Below are 24,076 nucleotides of genomic sequence, written 5' to 3' on the forward strand. Positions count from 1 at the left end.
TGCCTGGCTAATTTTCTTTTCTTTTCTTTTTTGAGATGGAGTTTTGCTTCTGTTGTCCAGGCTGGAGTGCAGGCAGCTCTGCAACTTCCTCCTCCCGGGTTCAAGTGATTCTCCTGTCTCAGCCTCCTGAGTAGCTGGGACTACAGGCTGCCACCACCACACCCAGCTTTTTTTTTGAGACAGAGTCTCATCTGGAATAAAGTGATTTCTGCGCTAGCAAAAAAAAAAAAGAAAGAAAGAAAGAAAGAAAAAGAGACAGAGTCTGGCTCTGTCACCAGGCTGGAGTGCAGTGGTGTGATCTTGGCTCACTGCAACCTCTGCCTCCCCATTTAAAGCGATTCTCCTGCCTCAGCCTTCTAGGTAGTTGGGATTACAGGCACACACCACCGCACCCAGGTAATTTTTGTATTTTTAGTAGAAACAGGGTTTCAACATGTTGGCCAGGATGGTCTCGATCACCTGACCTCGTGATATGCCCACCTCAGCCTCCCAAAGTGCAGGGATTACAGACGTGAGCCACTGTGCCCAGCCTAATTTTTTTTTTTTTTTTTTTTTTTTAGTAGAGACAGGATTTCACCATTTGGCCAGGATGGTCTTGAACTCCTGACCTCGAGATCTGCCTGCCTTGGCTTCCCAAAGTGCTGGGATTACAGGCGTGAGCCACTGAAGCCTAACTTTTGTATTTTTTAGTAGAGATGGGGTTTCACCATATTGGCCAGGCTGGTCTGGAACGCCTGACATCATGATCCACTCACCATGGCCTCCCAAAGTGCTGGGATTACAGGGGTGAGCCACTGTGTCCTGCCAAGGGAAGGTTTTCATCCGAGCCTCTTCCATCTGCCTGGCCTCCTGGCCAAGTCTCCACTGAAAAGGCAGAGGTTCAGGATGGGAAGACTCCAGGGATCACCTGGCCCAAGACCCACAATCAGTTGGCTGCAAGGCTAACTGGGTGACTTAAAGAAGTGAAGCCCACTGCGGTGGAACACAAGGGAAAAGGCTGGGCACAGTGGCTCAAGCCTGTAATCACAACACTTTGGGAAGCTGAGGTGGGTGGATCACAAGATCAGGAGTTCGAGACTGGCCTGGCCAACATGGTGAAACCCCCGTCTCTACTAAAAACAAAAACAAAAACAAAAGCCGGGCGTGGTGGCGGATGCCTATAATCCCAGCTACTGAGGAGGCTGAGGCAGGAGAATCGCTTGAACCCAGGAGGCGGAGGTTGCAGCGAGCTGACATCGTGCCACTGCACTCCAGCTTGGTGACAGAGCGAGAATCCGTCTCAAAAAAAGAAACAGAAGGGAAAGAAGTCAGCTGGCCGGCCAGCGTCAGCAGGGGCAGCCAGTGTCACCCATGGCAGGGGCAGCACCCAGGTTTTGTGGCGAGGACAAGAACGGCCGAGGAGGCGGGGCCCGGCTGCTCTGACCCCGCCCCGCCCCGCCCGCCCAGGGACCGCACAGTTGGGGCCCCGCGGGCGTCAGCCCAAAGGGGGCTCCTCGCAGTCTGGGGACCGGACTGCAGGGCTCGCCAGCTGCTCGGTCACCTGCGTGCAGAGCCCGCAGTCCCCGCCGTCCGGGCTCAGAGGACGCGACTCCCATATCCTGCGCCCGGCAGCCCCTGGGCACGGTGCGCCTGGCACGGGATCGGAGATCCCGCCCAGCGGCGGCTCAGGCGGCGCGCCTCGCTCCCAGCCTCAGTTTCCCCATTGATAAAGCGTTGACTGGCGGTTGTGGACGGCTTCTGCGGACAGAACCTTGGGTTCCGACGTCCGCGCGGGTCCCGGCAGCCCTCACGCCCCGAAGGGAGGGCGGGACCTGGATCTCGCGGCCGCTGCCCCTGGTTCCCGCCCCCGGGCCCTACTGAGCTGAGGTCGGGAGGCCCCGCCCCCCGCCCACGAGGAAGTGGCTGCGGCTGCCGCGCGGGGGCCAGAGCCGGTTCGGCGCGTCGACTGCCCAGAGTCCGCGGCCGGGGCGCGGGAGGTGAGGGCCGCGGGGGCGCACGGCCGAGGGGTCCGGGGCAGCCGTCCGGAGGTGGGGGGATGCGGGGATGTGGGGTGCCGCCTGGGGGCGAGGGGGACGGGAGGGGCGAGAAGGGGTGCAAGGAGGGGGAACGGGAGGGCGCCTGGAAGTGAGGGGGACGTATGGATGTGGGGCGCCGCCCAGAAGGGGTGCGGGGGTGAGTGGGGGCGCACGGAAAGAAGCGGGCGCGGGGAGGGGGGCCTCGCGGGGAGGAAAAAGAGCCCTGGGAGCAGGGGCGCGCCGGGGTGACCCCAGGGCCGGGCGGGGAGAACCTGGGCTCCCCGCACACCGGGCGCCCTCGGGGCGTCCCCAGCCCCCTGGGCCCAGCCAGAGCGTCTGTTCAGTGACTTCCACTCCCGCCTCCTGACCCGCATCCCCAGCCCTGCCCCGAGGTCGGTCAGTGTCGCCCCGTTACTTCGGGACGGCGGGGCCCCACGCCCAGTCACTTCCCCTCCATCCCCGGAGCCTTCCGGGTTGCAGCCGCCGGGAAATGAGCTGGCGCCCCCGCGTGCCCCGCCCCTGCCCTCCTGGCGGCTCCTATTGCCCCCACCCACCTCCCCCGGGCCAGGTCCAAGGGTCCCATACGGTGGGATCCCGGAACGCACCCCTCAGAGCTGCGGATCCCGGAACGCACCCCTCAGAGCTGCGGGACTTCGCGGCCGAGGCGGCCCAGGCGGATCCGAGCGGCCCCTCCCTTTCCGGAGGCACAGGGAGAGCAGCCAGGCGGCCCTGGGCCGGGCGGGGCCGGGCTGCACCCGTGGGCAGTGAAGGGATTAGGGATTAGGAGCTCAAGCCCTGGGGAATCAGACCTCCCCCTTCCTCCTATGCCAATGCAGCCCGGGGGCTGCCACTACCCATCCCTGCTGGGTGCGGTCGCTTACACCGGGAATCTTCTTATTTTGGGGAGGCCCAGGCGGGAGGATCACTTGAGGCCAGGAGTTGGAGGCCAGCCTGGACGGCATTGCGAGACCCTTCTCTATTAAAATAAATAAATAAAATGTAGCTGGGCGCGGTGGCTCACGCCATTAATAACTTTGGGAGGTGAAGGCGGACAGATCACTTGAGGTCAGGAGTTTGAGACCAGCCTGGCCAACATGGTCAAAACCCCTCTCTACTAAAAATACAAAAGTTAGCTAGGTATGTGGCACATGCCTGTGATCCCAGCTACTTGGGAGGCTGAGGTAGAAGAATCCCTTGAACCCGGGAGGTGGAGGTTGCTGTCAGCTGAGATTGCACCACTGCACTCCAGCCTGGGCAACAAAGCGAGACTCTACCTCTAAATAAATAAAAAAATCTTACGGACCTTAGGTAAGAGTGCCAGCTTCTCCCTTCACTGGCCAATGATTTTGGTAAGCCACGCAACCCCTGCCAGCCTCAACTTTCCTAATCTGGAAAATGGGAACCTTAAGGATTGTGAGTCTGAAAGGCAATAGTACCAGACACTTGGCAGTGTGTCAGGCGCTGACAGTATGAATGTGCGCTTGCTGCCATTATAAAGCCTGCTCACCATGATCATAGTGTCCTCCCAGGTGAACCCAACTTCCTGGCCTCCAAGATTTGGGGCCAGAGTCCCAAGCTGTGTCATTTAGTAGAAGCTGGGTGACTTTGAGCAAATCATTGCTTTTTTCTGAGCCTGGGTTTCCTCCTGTACAAACTGAAGGTAAAAAGCAAGCAAATAAAAAGTGTCTTGGGCTTGCTTCAGAGGGTAAAAGAATCGTGGAAGTTCTAGGTAAAATCAAGGCACTGACAAATGCCAGCAAAGTTGATTTCCTACATATGTCTGTACATAATCCATTGACAGGTCTTTTTCTTTTTCTCTGGAGTCAGGGTCTCACCGTGTCACCCAGGCTGCAGTGCCATGGCTCAATGATAGCTCACTGCAGCCTCAAACTCCTGGGCTCAAGGGGTCCTCCTGAGCAGCTGGGATTACAGGCATGTGCGTCCTTGCCAAGCTAATTTTTAAATGTTTAGTAGAGATGGGGTTTTGCTTTGCTGTCCAGGCTGGCCTCAAACTCCTAGCCTTAAGCAATCTTCCTGCCTCAGCCTCCCAAATTGCTGGGGTTACAGGTATGTGCCTTTACGTCTGATTTGATAAGTCTTTTTTTTTTTTTTTTTTTTTGAGATGGTGGAGTTTCACTCTTGTTACCCAGTCTGGAGTGCAGTGGCATGATCTCAGCTTACTGCAACCACTGCCTCTGGAGTTCAAGTGATTCTCCTGCCTCAGTCTCCCAAGTAGCTGGGATTATAGGCACCCACCACCACGCCCAGCTAATTTTTGTATTTTTAGTAGAGAGGGGGTTTCGCCATATTGATCAGGCTGGTCTTGAACTCCTGACCTCAGGTGATCCACCTGCCTCCGCCTCCCAATATGCTGGGATTACAGGCATAAGCCACTGCACCAGCGGTGGATAGGTCTTTTCTAGTATTAATAATTACATAACATCCCAACATGTTAATGTTGCAGTTTATTCTTTCCATATTGTCACCTGGGTTTTTCCACAGTGTCACCATTATACAGAAGGCTATTATGAACATGTTTGTTTTATTTTTTGAGATGGGGTTTCACTCTGTCAGTCACCCAGGCTGGGAGTGCAGTGATGAGATCTCGGCTCACTGCAACCCCACCTTCCCAGCTCAAGCAATCCTCTAGCCTCAAGCCCCTCAGATAGCCAGAACTACAGGCGTGCAGAACCACACCCCGCTAATTTTTTTTTTTTTCTTTTTGGTAGTTTTTGTAGACATAGGGTTTTGCCATGTTCCCCAGGCTGGTTTCAGAACTACTGGACTAAAGCGATCCACCCACCTCGGCCTCCCAAAATGCTGGGATTACAGACGTGAGCCATGGCACCCAGCCCATGTTTGCTTTTAAAAAAGAAAAATGGGCCCGGCTCAGTGGCTTACTCCTGTAATCCCAGCACTTTGAAAGGCCAGGGCGGGTGGATCACGAGGTCAGGAGTTGAAGACCAGCCTGGCCAATATGGTGAAACCCCGTCTCCACTAAAAAATACAAAAGTTAACCGTGCGTGGTGGTGTGCGCCTGTAGTTCCAGCTACTCGGGAGGCTGAGGCAGGAGAATTGCTTGAACTTGGGAGGTGGAGGTTGCAGTGAGCCGAGATTGTGCCACGACACTGCAGCCTGGCAACAAAATGAGAGTCTGTCTCAAAAAAAAAAAAAAAAAAAAAAATGTGTTATTTTCTTAGTACCAAAATGGATGTATGTGACCAAAGAATGCTTATTTTCAAGTTCCTGTTAATTGTTATATCAATATTTATTTGTTCCCACCCACTTGTTGAATTGAGTGCCCTTCAGAAGAATTAATCCAATTGGCAACAAATAACTATTTCTCCACAGCTCTGCCAGCATTGAATTTTATATGTTTTTGGTTTTTGTTTTCTTTGGATGACTCTAACTGGTGCTTTAATAGTGTCTTAGGATTGTTTGTATGTGTGTTTCTGACTTGATCTGTGTGGTTGTTAAGACTTCAGGAGCAGAGTTGGGGAAGGAAGGGTAGGGTAGCAGGGGCTCCCACAGAGCATAGGAAGTTGAGTAACCACTTAGCACCGTGCAAATTAGCCTGCTGGCTGCTCCATCCAAGAACTGCCTGAGCTGGGTGGGACTTCCTGGAGCTCTTGCAGAGCTGAGATCTTTGCTCTAGGCCGCTCCTGCTTGGTTTAGCTTCAGATACAGCCAAACCTCTGGACTCAGAGAAAACTACTGAAGCCAGGCAAGAAAGGTCCCACAGCCTGTGCCTGGTCCAGCCCCAGCCTGTTATGGATAAACATGGGGAGAAAGCATTGGCCGAGGGCACCCGGTCAGTATGAAGAGAGCTAGAATGTAAACCCAGCACAGTAAGGAAGAGACCAGCAAGGCCCAGGACCCAGAGGAGCCCCCTGCCCATTCGCCCAATGCTGCGCAGCCTGAGGCTTTCTTTGACTGGCTTGTTTGGGAGGTCTGCTGTATCTTCACAACTCTGTTTTTTGTTGTTGTTGTTGTTGTTGTTGTTGTTTTTGAGTCAGAGTTTTGCTCTTATTGCCCAGGCTGGAGTGCAATGGCATGACCTCCTCTCACTGCAGCCTCTGCCTTCCGGGTTCAAGCAATTCTCCAGTCTCAGCCTCCCGAGTAGCTGGGATTACAGGCATCCACCACTGCGCCTGGTTAATTTTTGTATTTTTAGTAGAGACGGGGTTTCACCATGTTGGCCAGGCTGGTCTTAAACTCCTGACCGCGGATAATCCACCCTCCTTGGCCTCCGAAAGTTCTGGGATTACAGACGTGAGCCACTGCGCCCGGCCTAGACCACTTCTCAAGACAGATGTCAAAAAAAAGGATGTGATTCATTCAACCACATTCAATAAATACTTACATAGTGCCTGCCATGTGCCTTTCCTGGATGGAAACCCACACCTCTCCTTGGGGACCCAAGCCCCTTTCCAACTCCCTGCAGGGAATTCTGAAGGAGACTTACTGCTTTTAGGGAGTTCAACCTCATGCTGCTCTCCCCCTCCCCCACCCTGCCTTCTTGTCAGGGAAGTGCTCCTGCTCCAGACTGGTAGGCTTGGAGCCAGCCTAGGGAGTCTGTTAGGGGATTGACCCCCACTCCCTGAGCCTCACTCTGATTCTGAGATGTGGAGACACTGGAATTTGTTCCTGGTCCCAAAGCCATCACAGGGTCCCCTCCTTTTTTTTTTTTTTTTTTTTTTTTTGAGACTGAGTCTTGCTCTGTCGCCAGGCTGGAGTGTAGTGGTGCGATCTTGGCTCACTGCAACCTCCACCTCCCCAGTTCGAGCAATTCTCCTGCCTCAGCCTCCCAAGTAGCTGGGATTACAGGCACCCACCACCACCCCTGGCTAACTTTTTGTATTTTAGTAGAGACGGGGGTTTTACCATGTTGCCCAGGATGGTCTCGAATTCCTGACCTTGTGATCTGCCCGCCTCGGCCTCCCAAGGTGCTGGGATTACAGGCATGAGCCACCATGCCCAGCCTTTTTAAAAATTACTATTTTTTTTTTTTTTTTTTTTGAGACGGAGTTTCGCTCTTGTTACCCAGGCTGGAGTGCAGTGGCGCGATCTCGGCTCACCGCAACCTCCGCCTCCCGGGTTCAGGCAATTCTCCTGCCTCAGCCTCCTGAGTAGCTGGGATTACAGGCACGCACCACCATGCCCAGCTAATTTTTTGTGTTTTTGGTAGAGACGGGGTTTCACCATGTTGACCAGGATGGTCTCGATCTCTTGACCTCGTGATCCACCTGCCTCGGCCTCCCAAAGTGCTGGGATTACAGGCTTGAGCCACCGCGCCCGGCCTAATTTTTAAATATTTTTTTAGTAGAAATGGGTTCTTGCCATGTTGGCCAGTCTGATCTGAAACTCCTGACCTCAAGTGATCCACCTGCCTTGGCCTGGCAAAGTGCTGAGATTATAGGCGTGAGCCACTGCACCTGGCCATCCGTCTTCTCTCTTGTTCCTCAGTGTCAAACAGGCCCAAGGTGCTGGCTCACCGGGCCACAGTGGCAGTAGGTGGGTGTCCCGGATTCTTCCCCCAGGAGCCATCATTGAGACCTGATACTGGTGACACTTGTGGGCTCTCATAGTTTTCTCCTGGGATGGCCATAGCAGGGTAATTGGCAGGCAGCGGGTGGGCACACCCTGGCCCACGCAGGTTTGGTTGGTGAGAGGTTTTCCTGGGAATGATTAAGTCAGTTTCCCTGGCTAGGATCCCTGAGGCAGCATTGGCTGAGAGAAGCCACTCGCTTTTTGGTCTCCCACTTCCTTATTGGTGAGATGTAGGGGTTGGGGAGTTATCACAGAGGCACTTTGGGTTTCAGCTACTTTGCAGAAGTTATGGAAAAGGGGAAGTGAATCTTCCTCTCTCTCCACCTCCTTCACCCCTCTTCCTTGCTCCATTTAAGGGGTTGGTTGAGCGAACTGGGAAGTATTTCTGCTAATTCATGCTAAAGTGTGATTGGCTGATAGGTGTGGTCTGAACCTCCCTCCTCTGCCAGTCACTAGTATACCACTGTGGCCATCTTTTCTAACCCTTTGAGTATCTTTGGGTCCTAGAAACAGTTGTCAGGGCTCTTCCAAGTTCTCTTGGTTGCCCTTGCCCACTGGCATATGTGGGGGCTGCTGTCTTCGGTAGAGCCAGCCACTCCGTCTTCACAGCCAGGGCAGAGATGTTGGGCACACAGCAAGTGTGTGACCGCTGATGCTGGGATGTCAGGATCTGTGCATCAGCCCCGGGTTCTGAGTCTGGGCTCCCCTACCCTCATCTCCGGAGGTTCCTTCCATCTGGGCCTCCTGGGGCCAACCACAGGCTGGCTGGGGTTTGGAAGTGGGCTTCTGACCTTAACCCTGCCCCTGCCCTGCTGGTGACCTTGGACCATGGGGGTTGTGGGGCTGCCAATGAGCACTGTGAATCAGTCACAGGCCTTCAGCTTCTCTCTGCACAGGGTTGGCATCGGATGTGGACAGTGATGCCTCAGCCCAGGAACAGGAAGCACTCAGGGAAACCCCCATCAGGCCTGCTGACATGGCTGAGGGCGCCAAGGTGGCTTCCTGGGCCCTCACCTTACAAAAAGAGGCCTTATAAGGAGAGAGAGACTGCAGAGGCAGCCCCAGGGGGTGCTGGGCGCTTGTTCTGGGTAAGGCTGCCCATGCATGCAAAGTGTGCTTGCGGGCACAGTGAGCTTGCAGTGTGCAAGGCTGAGCATTCAGGGGTGCAGTGTACATGTGTGTGTGCAAGGCTGAGCATGCAGGGGTGCAGGGGTGCAGTGTGTTTGTGTGAGGCTGAACACGCATGTGCATGTGGGCAGGATGGTTCCACGTGTGCAAGGCTAAACATGCACTTAAGGTGTGGGGGGTGCAGTGTGCCTGTGTGTGAGGTGATGTGCATGTGTGTGTGCACGGCTGAACATGCATGCAAAGTGTGCTTGTGAGGCTGAACACACGTGTTTGTGTGTGTGGCCTGACCCTGGGCTGCGTGTGTCCACTTTCTCAGCAAATGCTGACTGGGGACCCACTGGAGCCCTGTTCTAAATATGGGGAAACATGAGATGTATGCACACTTGTGTACCTGTGTGTGTGTCCTGTGCTGCCCCAGGACTCTTCCAGGACATCCTGCTATAAATGAAAGCAAGCAGTTTGCATCTGGAGTGAGCAAGAGGTGGGCGGGGCCTTCCTGGCAGGGGCTTTTTTTTGTGGTGTGACCTCAGGCAAGGTGGTCACTAAGCCCTGAAGGGCCAAACTGCAGCCTCCAGGCAAAGGTCATTCTGCCCTTCCCATCTGGGCCCAAATGCAGTGCGGGGTGGGTCAGCCCCAGGGCAGGGCAGTGACGGGACAGCCACCTGCCTCCTGGGCATTCAGGGTTCCCAGTCCTGGTTGGCCTCCAGCCCAGGTCCTGGGACCCAACAGTAAATGGCTAGTCCGGTGAGGGAGGCAGCCATGTTATCTAATGGCTGTCACTGGTGATTCTGGGCAGGTGGCCTCAGCTGCCACATCTGTCATCTGGAGCTGACCTGGAGCATCGTATCCCTCCCCAAGTGCAGCCAGACGAAGCACCTGGCCAGGTGTGGTGGCTCATGCCTATAATCCCAGCACTTTGGGAGGCCGAGACTGGTGGATCATGAGGTCAGAAGTTTGAGACCAACCTGGCTAACATGGTGAAACTCCGTCTTTACTAAAAAAAAAAAAATACAAAAATTATCGGGGTTTGGTGGTGGGGGCCTGTAATCTCACCTACTTGGGAGGCTGAGGCAGGAGAATTGCTTGAACCCAGGAGGCAGAGTTTGCAGTGAGCCAGGATCCAACCACTGCACTCCAGCCTGGGCAACAGAGTAAGACTCTGTCTTTTTTTTAAAAAAAAGGGTTAGGAATGAATGTGCGTGAAAAAACAACTTAAAAATAATAAAGCTGGGCGTGGTGGCTCACACCTATAATTCCAGCACTTTGGGAGGCTGAGGCGGGCAGATCACAAGGTCAGGAGATCGAGACCATCCTGGCTAACGTGAAACTCTGTCTCTACTAAAAATACAAAATTAGCCGGACATGGTGGTGCATTCCTGTAATCCCAGCTACTTGGGAGGCTGAGGCAGGAGAATTGCTTGAACCCAGGAGGCAGAGATTGCGTGAGCCAAGATCGTGCCACTGCACTACAGCCTGGGTGACAGTGTGAGACTCTGTCTTAAAATAATAATAATAATAATTAATAAATAATTTGATGGGGCTCAGTGGCTCATGCGTGTAATCCCAGCACTTTGGGAGGCCAAGGCAGGCAGATCACCTGAGGTCAGGAATTCAAGACCCACCTGACCAACATGGAGAAACCTCATCTCTACTAAAAATACGAAGTTAGCCAGGGGTAGTGGAGCGTGCCTGTAATCCCAGCTACTCCGGAGGCTGAAGCAGGAGAATTGCTTGAACCTGGGAGGCAGAGGTTGTGGTGAGCCGAGATTTTGCCATTACACTGCAGCCTGGGCAACAAGAGCAAAGTTCCATCTCAAATAAATAAATAATTTTATTAAATAGGGCTGGGTACAGTAGCTTATGCCTGTAACTCTGGCACTTTGGGAGGCCTAGGCAGGTGGATTGCTTGAGGCCAGAAGTTCGAGGGCAATGAAGTGAGACCTCTTGTTGGTCACTGATGGCAATGAAAAATTTGTTTAGCGGATATTTCTTGAGCATCTACTATGTGCTAAGCATTTAAGCAGTGGAAATAGAAATGAAAACAAGATAGAACAAAAAATCCGCCTACCAAGCTGGTTCTGTTCCAGCAGGGGAGGAAGACAATGGCCAGATAAATGAGTCCATGTCTGATGGTGACTGTCTGCTGAGCAAATTTAATCACGAATAGGGAATTAGGAAGTGCTAGACCATGGGAGGTGCTGCAGTTTCCAATGGAGGGGGTCAGGGAAGGCCTTCCCAAAAGGTGACATTTGAGCACTGACTAGGGTGGCAGCACCCAGGTGAGAGCCGTATGTGCCGGTATCTGGGGGAAAAGTGCCACAGGCTGAGGGAACAGCCAGCACAGAAGCCCAAGGCAGGAGTGTGCCCCTGTGTCCCGGGATCGGCCTGTGGTCGGCTGGGGAGGCTAGCTCCTACAGGGTGCGTCAGGGTGGGTATATCACACCCATCACAGGCTAAGAGCAGCCACCTTGTGGGCGCCTCCTCCTGGACGCCGGGCGTAGTGCGCCCTCTGATTCCACCTCTCAGCACCTCTGCTGGGAGGCAGGCTTCCTGTTCCCATTTTACAGATGAGGAAACTAAGGTTCAAAGAGGGCAGGTGACGTGTCCAGGGGCACGTGGCTGAACAAGCCGTGCTGCTGGGCTCCTCCACTCGAAGGTCCCTGTGATGCTAGGAAACTGAATCACAGAGACAGGGAGAGATGAGTTTGAGGAACTGGGCTGAGACCAGGATCTCACCCCCCTCAGACCTGGTGAGCTCCTTTGACACTCAGTGGCAGATGGAGGAGGCTGGGGACAGGTTGGTGGCAACTGAGCTGGGGTTAGTGGGAGGACGAGTCCCCGCTCTCTACCAGGGTTCCCTTTAGTGCTGGGGCTAGTCTGGGGGGCTGCCGTCAGTCTTCCTCCTTCTGGCCAAGTGCGGTGGCTCACACCCATAATCCCAAATACTTGGCAGGTGAGGAGGGAAGATGTCTTGAGCCTAGGAGCTTGAGGCCAGCCCCCTACAAAAACAATTAAAAATTAGTTGGGTATAGTGGCACACATCTGTAATCCCAGCTACTCAGGAAGCTGAGGTGAGAGGATCGCTTGAGCCCAGGAGTTCACGGCTACAGTGAGCCATGGTCGCACCACTGCATTCCAGCCTGAGCAACAGAGAAAGCCTCTGTCTCAAGAAAAAAAAAAAAAAACTCCCTCCCTCAGTTCCCCCAAGGCTGGGTCGCCCTGGGTGCAGCCAGTGGGTGTCTGCGTGGAGAATGGGAGCTGTCTGTTAAATGTCTCTGCCTTATCCATGAGCCCCTGCAGCCTGGCCACCTCCCCTCTGCCCATCTGAGCGTACTGGGGAACACCAGGGCTCTGGGCACAGCAGGGCCAACCTGCCATGTGCTGGACACCATTCTAGGTGGTTTATGTATGGCATTACTTCATTTATTTTTTCCCCTGAGACGGAGTCTCACTCTGTCACCCAGGCTGGAGTGCAGTGGCGCAATTTTGGCTCTCTACAGCCTCCACCTCTGGGTTGAAGTGATTCTCCTGCCTCAGCCTCCCGAGTAGCTGGGATTACAGGCAGATGCCACCATACCTGGCTAATTTTTATTTTTTTGTATTTTTAGTGGAGACAAAAGTTTTACCATGTTGGCCAGGCTAGTCTTGGAACTGGCCTCAGGTGATCCGCCTGCCTTGGCCTCCTTAAGTGCTGGAATTACAGGCGTGAGCCACCACACCTGGCCTGATGACTTCATTTTATCTTTTTTTTTTTTTTTTTTTTTTTGAGACGGAGTTTCACTCTTGTTACCCAGGCTGGAGTGCAATGGCGTGATCTCGGCTCACCGCAACCTCCGCCTCCTGAGTTCAGGCAATTCTCCTGCCTCGGCCTCCTGAGTAGCTGGGATTACAGGCACATGCCACCATGCCCAGCTAATTTTTTGTATTTTTCGTAGAGACGGGGTTTCACAATGTTGACCAGGATGGTCTTGATCTCTTGACCTCGTGATCCACCCGCCTTGGCCTCCCAAAGTGCTGGGATTACAGGCTTGAGCCACCGCGCCCGGCCATTTTATCTTCATACCATCCTTAATGGGGCAGGGGAAGTGTGTGTGTGGGGTGGGGGGGGTCCATCTTATGAGGAAACTGAGGCACAGATGGCAAGCATCTGGCTCTGGTCTTAGCATCCCACTCCACCCCAGGAAGCATTTCTCCTGTAGCACTGTCTCCCCCACCCTGTCTCTGGAGCCTCAGAGACATCCTGTGAAAGCTGCCATTTTATAAGGAGGGAAACTGAGGAGCCAGGGCTGGGTCCTGCTGCTCCTCTCTGCAAACTGCTGCCCCTGTAGACTGCGGGACCTTCCTGGTAAGGTGCAAGGCCCATGAGGGTCATCTGGGGCCTGGTATCCGGGTGAGGTTCGGGATAAGGTCAGGGCTGACATGGATACTCTCTTCCTCTCTCGGGCACAGGAGCCGAGCCACCATGGCCTACCACAGCTTCCTGGCAGAGCCCATCAGCTGCCACGCCTGGAACAAGGACCGTACCCGTGAGTGCTTGCAGGGGGCCAGCGGGTGGCTGCTTCCACCTCCTGGGACGGGGACCAGCCAGGCCCCCACACCACATGCAGCTGTCCCCAGCCCTCACCCCGGGTCTCCCAGCTGAGCAGGGGCCTCCTGGGTGTTTAAGGAGGGAATGGGCCAGGTGCAGTGGCTCACACCTGTAATCCCAGCACTTTGGGTGGCCAAGGTGGGTGGATCACTTGACATCAGCTCGAGACCAGCCTGGCCAATATGGCAAAGCCCAGTCTCTACTAAAAGTACAAAAATTAGCCGGGTGTGGTGGCAGGCGCCTGTAATCTCAGTTACTTGGGAGGCTGAGGCAAGAGAATCACTTGAACCCGAAGGCAGAGGTTGCAGTGAGCTGAGATCACACCACTGCACTCCAGCCTGGGCAACAGAGTGAGACTGTCTCAAAAAAAAAAAAAAAAAAAGACCGGGCACGGTGGCTCATGCCTGTAATCCCAATATTTTGGGAGGCCGAGACAGGCGGATCACCTGAGGTCAGGAGTTCAAGATCAGCCTGACCAACACAGAGAAACTCCATCTCTACTAAAAATACAAAATTAGCCAGGCATGGTGGCACATGCCTGTAATCCCTGCTACTTGGGAGACTGAGGCAGGAGAATCACTTGAACCGGGGAGGCGGAGGTTGCAGTGAGTTGAGATCGAGCCATTTGCACTCAGCCTGTTCAACCAGAGCAAAACTCCGTCTCAAAAAAAGAAAAAAGAAAAAGAAAAGAAAAAGTGGTCAGGAAAAGCCTTTCTGAGGAGATGACATTTGCACAGAGATCCAGAGGAGGAGAGGGAGGGAACCGTGCCCTAGCTGGGTATGTGCAGAGTCCTTGAAGTGTCAGCAGGAGCAGCGAGGGGGCCCTGGCTGGACCCGGGAGCAGCGGCTGGCCAGAGAGATAGAGTAGGGAGAAGTCCCAGTGGTCACTGCTGGAGCTAAGAGACAGCCAGTCCCAGGAATAGAGAGGGTGGCCTGGCAAGGCCTGAGGGACTTCAGGGGGCCCCTCCAAGGCAGAGGAGGATAGCCCGAGTCATGAAGGGTGAGGCATTGTTGCCCGGGTGGACTGCTGCTGGGAGAGGGTAGTCCTCAGTTTCCCTCCATCTCCCCTGCAGAGATTGCCATCTGTCCCAACAACCATGAGGTGCACATCTACGAGAAGAGTGGCGCCAAATGGACCAAGGTGCACGAGCTCAAGGAGCATAATGGGCAGGTGACGGGTATGTCAGAGTGGCTGGGACTACCCTCCCAAAAGGGGGAGTCGGGGGTGCAAGGCAGGGTGTGGCCACTCACTGAGGGATATCTACCCACTCACTAGAAAACCCTGATTCAAAGTGGCTTCAGTTTTAAGGGGACTATGTTGGCTCATGTTACCAAGAAACTCAGAGGGTGGCAGGCTTCAGGAGAGGGTTGATCCAGCAGCTTCATGTGACTAAGAACCAGTCTTTTCTGCCTCCTGGTTTTGTCCTCCAGCATGCTTTCTGATTGGAGGGCTCTAACACCGCTTCATAAGCTCTAGGAGTGCCCCCTGGTGTCACTCTAAATAAGTAATGGATCTCAGTAAAAAGTACTTTCGGAGGCCGGGCGCGGTGGCTCAAGCCTGTAATCCCAGCACTTTGGGAGGCCGAGGCGGGTGGATCACGAGGTCAAAAGATCGAGACCATCGTGGTCAACATGGTGAAACCCCGTCTCTACTAAAAATACAAAAAATTAGCTGGGCATGGTGGCGCGTGCCTGTAATCCCAGCTACTCAGGAGGCTGAGGCAGGAGAATTGCCTGAACCCAGGAGGCAGAGGTTGCGGTGAGCCGCGATCGCGCCATTGCACTCCAGACTGGGTAACAAGAGCGAAACTCCGTCTCAAAAAAACAAACAAAAAAAAGTACTTCCGGGGCGGGTGTGGTGACTCATGCCTGTAATCTCAGCACTTTGGGAGGCTGAGGTGAGTGGATCACTTGAGGCCAGGAGTTCAAGACCAGCCTGGCCAACATGGCAAAACCCCATCTTTACTGAAAAATGCAAAAATTAGCCTGTCATGGGGGCACGCACCTTTAGTCCAAGATACTTGGGAAGCTAAGGCAGGAGTATCGTTTGAACCCAGGAAGTGGAGGTTGAAGTGAGCCAAGATTGCACCACCGCACTCCAGCCTGGGCGACAGAGTGAGACTGTCTCAAAAAAAAAAAAAGAGAGAAAGAATGCTACATGGTGCTGGCCCGTAGTCCCAGCTACTCAGGAGGCTGAGGCATGAGGATCACTTGAACCTGGGAGGCAGAGGTTGCAGTGAACCAAGATCATGCCACTGCACTCCAGGCTGGGTGACAGAGCAAGACTCCATTAAAAAAAAAATAAAGTGCCTGCTGGGCAGATACAGCTTCCATCTGGATTGTGGCCTTTCAGCCTCTTCTACATGACACCGTAGAGCCACCTCTGCCTGAGTGCCTTCAGCCTCGTGTGTTCCCTCCGTCCCCCCACAGGCATCGACTGGGCTCCTGAGAGTAACCGAATTGTGACCTGTGGCACAGACCGCAACGCCTACGTGTGGACACTGAAGGGCCGCACGTGGAAGCCCACGCTGGTCATCCTGCGGATCAACCGGGCCGCCCGCTGCGTGCGCTGGGCCCCCAACGAGAACAAGTTCGCTGTGGGCAGCGGCTCCCGTGTCATCTCCATCTGTTATTTCGAGCAGGAGAATGACTGGTGGGTGCCTGGATGGGGCCAGAGTGGACTGGAAGGGATGAGGGGGAGGACTAAAGTGTCCCCGGGAAGCACCAAATGAGAGGTCAGGACCCCTGTTCATATGACCCTGGGGGAGTCCATCCTCTCCTCTTGGCCTCATTCATGAGGCAAGCGCCTCTCTGTAGTGCCCGGATGTTTTCACTGCCAACTGCTTGGGATAATGACATTGACCACGGGAAACACCTCCAGGGGTACCTCGCTAAGCCCTGCACACATAGCCCTGACCTCCCTGCAGCTCCATGGACTGGGCATCTCCTACTGTCCTCACTTTACAGATTAGCAAAGTAAGGCCCTGCTGCAAAGTCACTTTCTCAAGACCCCACTCACAAGCTCGCAGCCACATCTTGGTTTTTTTTTTTTTTTTTTTTTTTTTGAGAGCCTCTTGCTTGAGCCAGGCTTGAATGCCGTGGCACAATCTCAGCTCACTGCAACCTCCACCTACTGGTATCAAGTGATTCTCCTGCCTCAGCCCCCTGAGTAGCTGGGATTATAGGCGCCCACTACCACGCCCATCTAATTTTTGTATTTTTAGTAAACATGGGGTTTCACCATGTTGGCTAGGCTGGTCTGGAACTCCTGTCCTTAGGTGATCTGCCACCTCAACCTCTCAGACTGCTGGAATTAAGGTGTGAGCCACTGCACCCAGCCATTCTTTTCTATTTTTTTGAGATGGGGTCTCATTTTGTCACTCACACTGGAGTGCAGTGGTACAATCACAGCTCACTGCAGCCTCAAACTATTAGGTTCAAGTGATCCTCCCACCTCAGCCTTCTGAGCAGCTGGGACTACAGGCACGCACCATCACGCCCAGCTGATTTTTATATTTTTAATAGAGATGGAGTTTCACTATGTTGGCCAGGATGGGTCTCAATCTCTCGACCTTGCAATCCGCTCACCTTGGCTCCCAAAGTGCTGAGATTACAGGGATGAGCCACAGCGCCCAGATATATATATATACATATTTTTTTTTTTTCTTTTTTGAGAAGGTATTTCACTCACTGGCCAGGCGGGAGTGCAATGGTTTGATGTCAGCTTACTACAACCTCTGCCTCCCGGGTTCAGGCAATTATCCTGCCTTCAGGATTACAGGCATGCGCCACCATGCCTAGCTAATTTTGTATTTTATAGTAGAGACGGGATTTCTCCATGTTGGTCAGGCTGGTCTTGAACTCCCGACCTCAGGTGATCCGCTTTCTTCCGCCTCCCCAAGTGCTGGGATTATAGCCATGAGCCACTGTGCCGGCCATATATATATTTTTGAGACAAGGTCTTGCTCTGTCGCCCGGGCTGGAGTGCAGTGTTGCGATCATAGCTCACTGCAGTCTCAGCCTTCTGAGTTCAAGTGATCCTCCCACTTCAGCCTCCTGAGTTGCTGAGATTACAGGCCCAGCTCATTTTTTCATTTATTTTATAGAGACAGGGTCTTGTCATGTAGTCCGGGCTGGTCTTGAACTCCTGGCCTCAAGTAATCCTTCCACCTCAGCCTCCCAAAGTGCTCAGTCTACAAGCCTGAGCCATGGTGGCTGGTTCGCATCTTAGTTCTTGATTTATTTTTTTGAGACAGAGTCTCTGTCACCAGGCTGGAGTGCAATGGCACCATCTCGGCTCACTGCAACCTGTGCCTTCTGGGTTCAAGTGATTCCCCTGCCTCAACCTCCTGAGTAGCTGGGACTACAGGTGCTCGCCACCATGCCCAGCTAATTTTTGTATTTTTGGTAGAGTTGGGGTTTCACCATGTTGGGCAGGATGGTCTGGATATCCTGACCTCGTGATCCGCCTGCCTTGGCCTCCCAGAGTGCTGGGATTACAGGTGTGAGTCACCGTGCCCGGCCATGTCTTAGTCCTTAATCTTCTCCCCTGCATGGCTGAGGGCAGAGGTCAGGCAGGAGCATCTGAGAGACCCAAATTTGAATCCCACCATGGCCAGTTAGCAGCTGTGTAACCTCTGGTGGTGGCATTACTTTGCTGAGCCTGCCCGGAGGGTGACTCTGTGGCTTACAGGATAGAGGGCACAGAGTTCCCACTCCAGAAGCAACCCAGCACATCCCTGCTGCCCCACGGCCCTGGCAGCCTCATAGGCTGGGAATAGCCAGCCGCCTCCCTCCTGGGTCTTCAGTGGGCTGCAGGGAGCGGTGGGTGCCTGGAGTCCCTGGTGCTGAGATCTGTGAGTCCCACCTGCCTGTCCCTCTCTCCCTGTCTGCCTGACCGCCGTGCCCAGGTGGGTTTGCAAGCACATCAAGAAGCCCATCCGCTCCACTGTCCTCAGCCTGGACTGGCACCCCAACAATGTGTTGCTGGCTGCCGGCTCCTGCGACTTCAAGTGCCGGTGAGACGGGGCACCATGGGGGAGGGTGGGGCTGATGTCAGCTGACTGCCAAAATCACAGCAGGGATTGGGGGGTTGGGGGACCCCCACCTGAAAGTTCTACACCTCACCTTCTAGACCTCCTCCAGAGCTGCTATCAGTGGATGACCTGGGCATCAGTTGAAGGTTCTAGTCCCTGGGGAACCCTTCATGTCTCAGCAGGACGTGCCCCTGCCCACCTGTTTTATTTTTTTGAGATAGGGACTTGTTCCATTGCCCGGACTGGAATGCAGTGGTGCAGTCATAGCTTACTGCAGCCTCCAAATCCTGGGCTCAAGTGATCTGTATCTACCCATGTGTGTAATGTGCATTGCCACTATACAAGGAGAAACTACTTAAAACATTTTTACCTCCTTAAGCCCTCAGCAAGTGTTTCTTTCCTTCCTTCAAGACAGAATGATCCTCTTGCCTCTCATCCTCCCAAGCAAGACTGCCATGCTCAGCTAGATGGCCTTTTTTTTTTTTTTTTGAGACAGTGTCTTGCTCATTAGCCCAGGCTGGAGTGTGGTGGTGCCATCTCTACTCACTGCAGCCTTTGTCTCCCGAGTTCAAGCGGTTCTCCTGCCTCATCCTCCTGAATTAGCTGGTACTACAGGTGCATACTACCATGGCTGGCTGATTTTTTTTTTTTTGAGACGGAGTTTCGCTCTTGTTACCCAGGCTGGAGTGCAATGGCGCGATCTCGGCTCACCGCAACCTCCGCCTCCTGGGTTCAGGCAATTCTCCTGCCTCAGCCTCCCGAGTAGCTGGGATTACAGGCACGCACCACCATGCCCAGCTAATTTTGTTTGTATTTGTAGTAGAGACGGGGTTTCACCATGTTGACCAGGATGGTCTCGATCTCTCGACCTTGTGATCCACCCGCCTCGGCCTCCCAAAGTGCTGGGATTACAGGCTTGAGCCACCGCGCCCGGCGGTGTTTTTATTCTTAGTATCAATGGGGTCTCACTATGTTGCCCAGGTTGGTCTTGAACTCTGGGCCTCAAGAAATCCTCCCACCTTAGCCTCTTAACAGTGTTGGGATTACAGGCATGAGCCACTGCGCCCAGCCACCTGTTAACCCTTTAAAAATTTTTTTTTTTTTTTAATTTTGAGTCAGTCTCTGTGGCCCAAACTGGAATGCAGTAGTACAATCACAGCTCACTACAGCCTTGACCTTCTGGGTTCAAGCGATCCTCCTGCCTCAGCCTCCTGAGTAGCTGAGACTACAGGTGTGCACCACAACCCTTTTTTGCCTCCTGGTAGGATCTTTTCAGCCTACATCAAGGAGGTGGAGGAGCGGCCGGCACCCACCCCGTGGGGCTCTAAGATGCCCTTTGGGGAGCTGATGTTTGAGTCCAGCAGTAGCTGCGGCTGGGTACATGGCGTCTGCTTCTCCGCCAGCGGGAGCCGCGTGGCCTGGGTGAGCCATGACAGCACTGTGTGCCTGGCTGATGCTGAGAAGAAGATGGCGTGAGTAGAGGCCATCCCTGGGGAGGAGGTGAGTCAGAGGAGTGGGACAGCGTGGCTGACAGCTCTCTCCCCTCAGCGTCGCGACCCTGGCCTCTGAAACACTGCCGCTGCTGGCGCTGACCTTCATCACAGACAACAGCCTGGTGGCAGCGGTAAGGAATGGGGAGGGGAGGAGAGGAGAGGGGGTGTGGTCAGAACAGGCTTCCCAAAGAGCCCGGCAACTCTCACTCATCTCTTCCCTGCTTTCTCCCGTCTCCCTCCTTTTCTTCTTCCTTGCATTCTCTCATGTACCAGAATTGGGCAGAACAGGTTGGGTTATGCTGCAGTAACCGAAAGTCCCTGGCTGCAGTTGCTTAACAGAGTAAAGATTTGGCCAGGTATGGTGGCTCATGCTTAAAATCCCAGTACTTTGGGAGGTTAAGGTGGAAGTATCACTTGAGGCCGGGAGTTTGAGACCAGCCCGGGCAACACAGTGAGACCCTTGTCTCTACAAAAAGTTAAGAAATTAGGTGCGTGTGGTGGTGCACCTGTAATCTCATAATCCCAGTTACTTAGGAGCCTGGGAGGTTGAGGCTTCTGCAGTGAACTATGTTCATGCCACTGCACTTCAGCCTGGGCAAGAGAATCTGTCTCAAAACAAAACAAACAAACAAACAAACAAACAAAAAAATCCAGGCTTGGTGGCTCATGCCTGTAATCCTAGCATTTTGGGAGGCTGAAGAGGACAGATCACTTGAGGTCAGGAGTTCAAGACCAGCCTGGCCAACATAGCAAAACCCTATCTCTACTAAAAATAGAAAAATTAGCCAGGCATGGTGGCAGACACCTGTAACCCCAGCCAGCTACGCCAGCTACGGAGGAGGCTAAGACAGGAGAACTGCCTGAACCCGGAGGGCAGGGGTTGTAGTGAGCCAAGATCCCGCCACGGCACTCCAGCCTGGGCCACTGAGTGAGATTCCATCCCCCTCCACACGCCTCCCCGCCAAAAAAAAGAAAAATGAGATTTACTTCTTGGTCACATTTTATGTCCAGTGTGGGTGTTGTGAGGGGCTCTGATGGAGGCTGCCCCCAGCATGCTGCCCCAGATGCCATAAGGCAGCTGGACCCTGGGTCCTAACATTTCTGCCCATATTTTATTGGCTGGTGCAATGGCAAGGCCACGCCTAATGCAAAGGGCAGGAGTTCGGGGCATGCAGTTCCTCCAGGTGTCCGGGAAGGGCGCTGCTCTCCCTCCCCTCTGCCCACATCTATTAAGTCCCTTTTCACCCCTCGGCAAACATACGAGAGTGCCAGGAGCAGGTTAGGCCTGATTTTTGCCTTCAAGAGCAACCAGCAGCAGGGGTCTCCCTTAGAGCAGGTGTAACTGGCCAGGCCGGACAGAAGGCGCCTGGGTCCCCAGGAGTCCCAATGCCTTGCTGAGGGAGGGGGCAGCCCGCAACATCGCCCCCGGTGTTGATACACCTGCCATTCGGGCCTCCCGAGCCGACAGACGTCCTCTTGGCGTCCCCTCCGGCCTCGGTTTTCCCTTGGCGGCGCTCCAATCGCACCCCCGCACCCCCGCAGGGCCACGACTGCTTCCCGGTGCTGTTCACCTACGACGCCGCTGCGGGGACGCTGAGCTTCGGCGGGCGGCTGGATGTGCCCAAGCAGAGTTCGCAGCGCGGCTTGACGGCCCGCGAACGCTTCCAGAACCTTGACAAGAAGGCGAACTCCGAGGGCGGCACGGCCGCGAGCTCGGGCCTGGACTCGCTGCACAAGAATAGCGTCAGGTGAGGGCGGGGGTGGGGCCTTGATTCGCCCAGAAGCAGCGTGGCCCCGAGGATGGGCGTGGCTTCTCACAGCTGCGCGGGGGTAGGCTTGGAGTGAGGGGCGGGGCCGAGAACCGCATAGGGTGGGAGCCGATGGGTGGGGCGTGGTGGGCCCGGGGTACGGCGTGGTGGGCCCGGGGTAGGGCGTGGCCTCGCGGCAGAAGTTGTCTATTGTGGGCGCGGACCGTCGCCATATAACCCCAGCAGTTTCGAACTAGTAGACCCAGGAGGGACGCAAAGGGACCCGACATGAAAGGTGGGGTCGACCTCTTCGAGTTGAACGAAAATAGCATCCGATAGGGGCCAAGCAGCTTCGCTCTGCATTTCCGGGACATGGCTGGGTGGGGTCTGTATTAGGGCTGGCCAGGCAGTGACGGGGCTGGGCGGGTGGGTTTCCTGGATGGGGTCACAGCTGCGACGAAACTTTTTTTTTTTTTTTTTTGAGACGGAGTTTCACTCTTGTTACCCAGGCTGGAGTGCAATGGCGCGATCTCGGCTCACCGCAACCTCCGCCTCCTGGGTTCAGGCAATTCTCCTGCCTCAGCCTCCTGAGTGGCTGGGATTACAGGCACGCACCACCATGCCCAGCTAATTTTTTGTATTTTTAGTAGAGACGGGGTTTCACCATGTTGACCAGGATGGTCTCGATCTCTTGACCTCGTGATCCACCCGCCTCGGCCTCCCAAAGTGCTGGGATTACAGGCTTGAGCCACCGCACTCGGCCCGACGAATCTACTGCTAGAACCCAGCGAGGTGGGGGTGGAGCTGACAGTCTCCTGCAGCCTTCCAAGGCTCTAGGGTGGGCGGGGGTGGGAAAGAGGCTCTCCAAAGCACAAAATCTGCCAGCCACATGTGTCCACCCCGCAGCAAATCAGAGGGGGCTGTATGGCAAGACTTTGGCCAAGACCTTCAGCCTGTAAACCCTCCTCTGGCCGCCAGATCAGATGGCTTCCTCAGGCGAAACACCTTTGCCTGGCTGTTAGTTCCTGGGTGCTCCCACCCCCATCTCCTTTTTTGTCCTGTCCGGCTGTGTTGTTGGCACTCTACACTCAGACACACGTCCTTCCTGCTTCCCAGGACTTTTGAGTGTCCTGTCCCATTTGCCTGCACCCTGCACACCACTGCTCGTCTCCAAAGCAGAGCTGACTCCTAAGCCCACTGTCCAGGCTGTCCCTGGCTGACAAACCTCCTCTCGGCACTTCTCACTGGAGGCCCCTTAGAAGTCTGGGAGCTCCTGGTGGACAGGGTGGTCCTGAGCCTGGTGCACAGGTTGGATTCATAAGCTCCTCTTCCTCTTTGCAGCCAGATCTCGGTGCTCAGCGGGGGTAAGGCCAAGTGCTCACAGTTCTGCACCACTGGCATGGACGGTGGCATGAGTATCTGGGATGTGAAGGTGAGGCTTCCCCCTCCTGGCTTCCCGCCATGCCCCAGGTCAACTCTTTCCCCCCCCATCACCCCTCCCTGGAGATGACCTCCATCCTTCATTCCTGCAGAGAAGGCACTGCATGGGGATGAGGGGTGGGGGCGGCCTCTTTACATCTGGGCCTTGGTGCTCACTGGGACACCCATCTTCAGGGCCGAGATTCAAACCCGTGTCTGACAGACTCCGAAAGTCCAGGTTCTCTGCCCTCTGCTGTGCTGGGGCTGATGGGTGATCAGGTCCCTGGGGGTGGGGTGTGCCTGTAAGAGAGTTGAGAACCAGCCTGTCCTTTCTGCCTCCCTGCAGAGCTTGGAGTCAGCATTGAAGGACCTCAAGATCAAATGACCTGTGCGGAATGTCTTCATCCCAGCTGCTGAGGAAGTGGGGCGAGGGGTCAGGGAGGCTACTGGTTGCTTTGCTGAATGTTTCTGGGGTACTGGTATGAGTTCCCACAGGGGCTACTCCCTCAAAAAGGTAGGGGACAGATGGGGGGCTTTTCTTACCTATTCAAGGAATATGTGCCTTTTTCTTAAAGAAATGCTTTCATTTATTGGGGGAAAAAAAAAATTCCCCCAAAGCACTATGCTGGTCATGAACTGCTTCAAAATGTGGAGGTAATAAAATGCAACTGTGTCAAAAAACAAAAACGCTATTGTGGACCTCATTGACTACCCTGTCTCAGAGCCACAGGGGCATCAGGGACCTTGCCACAGCCCCCACTTTCTTGTGCCTTCCTCCATCTCATTTTCACAGCTGTATACTTGAACCTGAGCAGCAGCTACAAGATTTCCAGGGCAGAGGAGGTGGCTTTGGTAATACCCTTGAGGTGATTCCTGCTCCTTGGGGGTCAGCATTGGAGGTTTTCTTCAGCAGGCCAAGGGCTTGGAGGTCAGGGTGAGGCAGATACTGGCAGCTGTGGCATCCCCCCAGGGCTCCTTGTGCTGTCGACTCCAACACGGTCAAGCACACAAGTATGGTGGGGGTTGCTGGGAGAGGCTCTATACTAAATTATTTTGGCTCTGAGACAGGGTAGCCATAAGGTAGGTGTCTTGTGACACG

At 54.4% G+C, this 24,076-nt stretch overlaps 1 protein-coding gene across 1 annotated transcript; it reads left to right on the forward strand.

The window, feature by feature from the left end:
• The first annotated feature begins 1,895 nt into the window (after nucleotides 1-1,895).
• On the forward strand, nucleotides 1,896-23,664 carry ARPC1B (actin related protein 2/3 complex subunit 1B). Its single transcript, XM_039460367.2, has 10 exons — nucleotides 1,896-1,976; nucleotides 13,143-13,219; nucleotides 14,355-14,459; nucleotides 15,712-15,934; nucleotides 18,192-18,299; nucleotides 19,583-19,789; nucleotides 19,866-19,941; nucleotides 21,353-21,558; nucleotides 22,900-22,990; nucleotides 23,324-23,664. The coding sequence occupies exons 2-10, from the start codon at nucleotides 13,156-13,158 to the stop codon at nucleotides 23,360-23,362; spliced, it is 1,119 nt and encodes a 372-aa protein (XP_039316301.1). The 5' UTR covers nucleotides 1,896-1,976; nucleotides 13,143-13,155; the 3' UTR covers nucleotides 23,363-23,664.
• Nucleotides 23,665-24,076: the final 412 nt, after the last annotated feature.

This window comes from Saimiri boliviensis, chromosome 20 (genome assembly GCF_048565385.1).
Source record: "Saimiri boliviensis isolate mSaiBol1 chromosome 20, mSaiBol1.pri, whole genome shotgun sequence".
NCBI lineage: Eukaryota > Metazoa > Chordata > Mammalia > Primates > Cebidae > Saimiri > Saimiri boliviensis.

Bases quoted from the DNA above. Each gene is read 5' to 3' on its own strand.
- ARPC1B (XM_039460367.2), top strand. From the start codon at position 13,156: ATGGCCTACCACAGCTTCCTGGCAGAGCCCATCAGCTGCCACGCCTGG. The intron at 13,220-14,354 runs GTGAGTGCTTGC...TCTCCCCTGCAG, and splicing joins CTGGAACAAGGACCGTACCC to AGATTGCCATCTGTCCCAAC. The intron at 22,991-23,323 runs GTGAGGCTTCCC...GCCTCCCTGCAG, and splicing joins TGAGTATCTGGGATGTGAAG to AGCTTGGAGTCAGCATTGAA.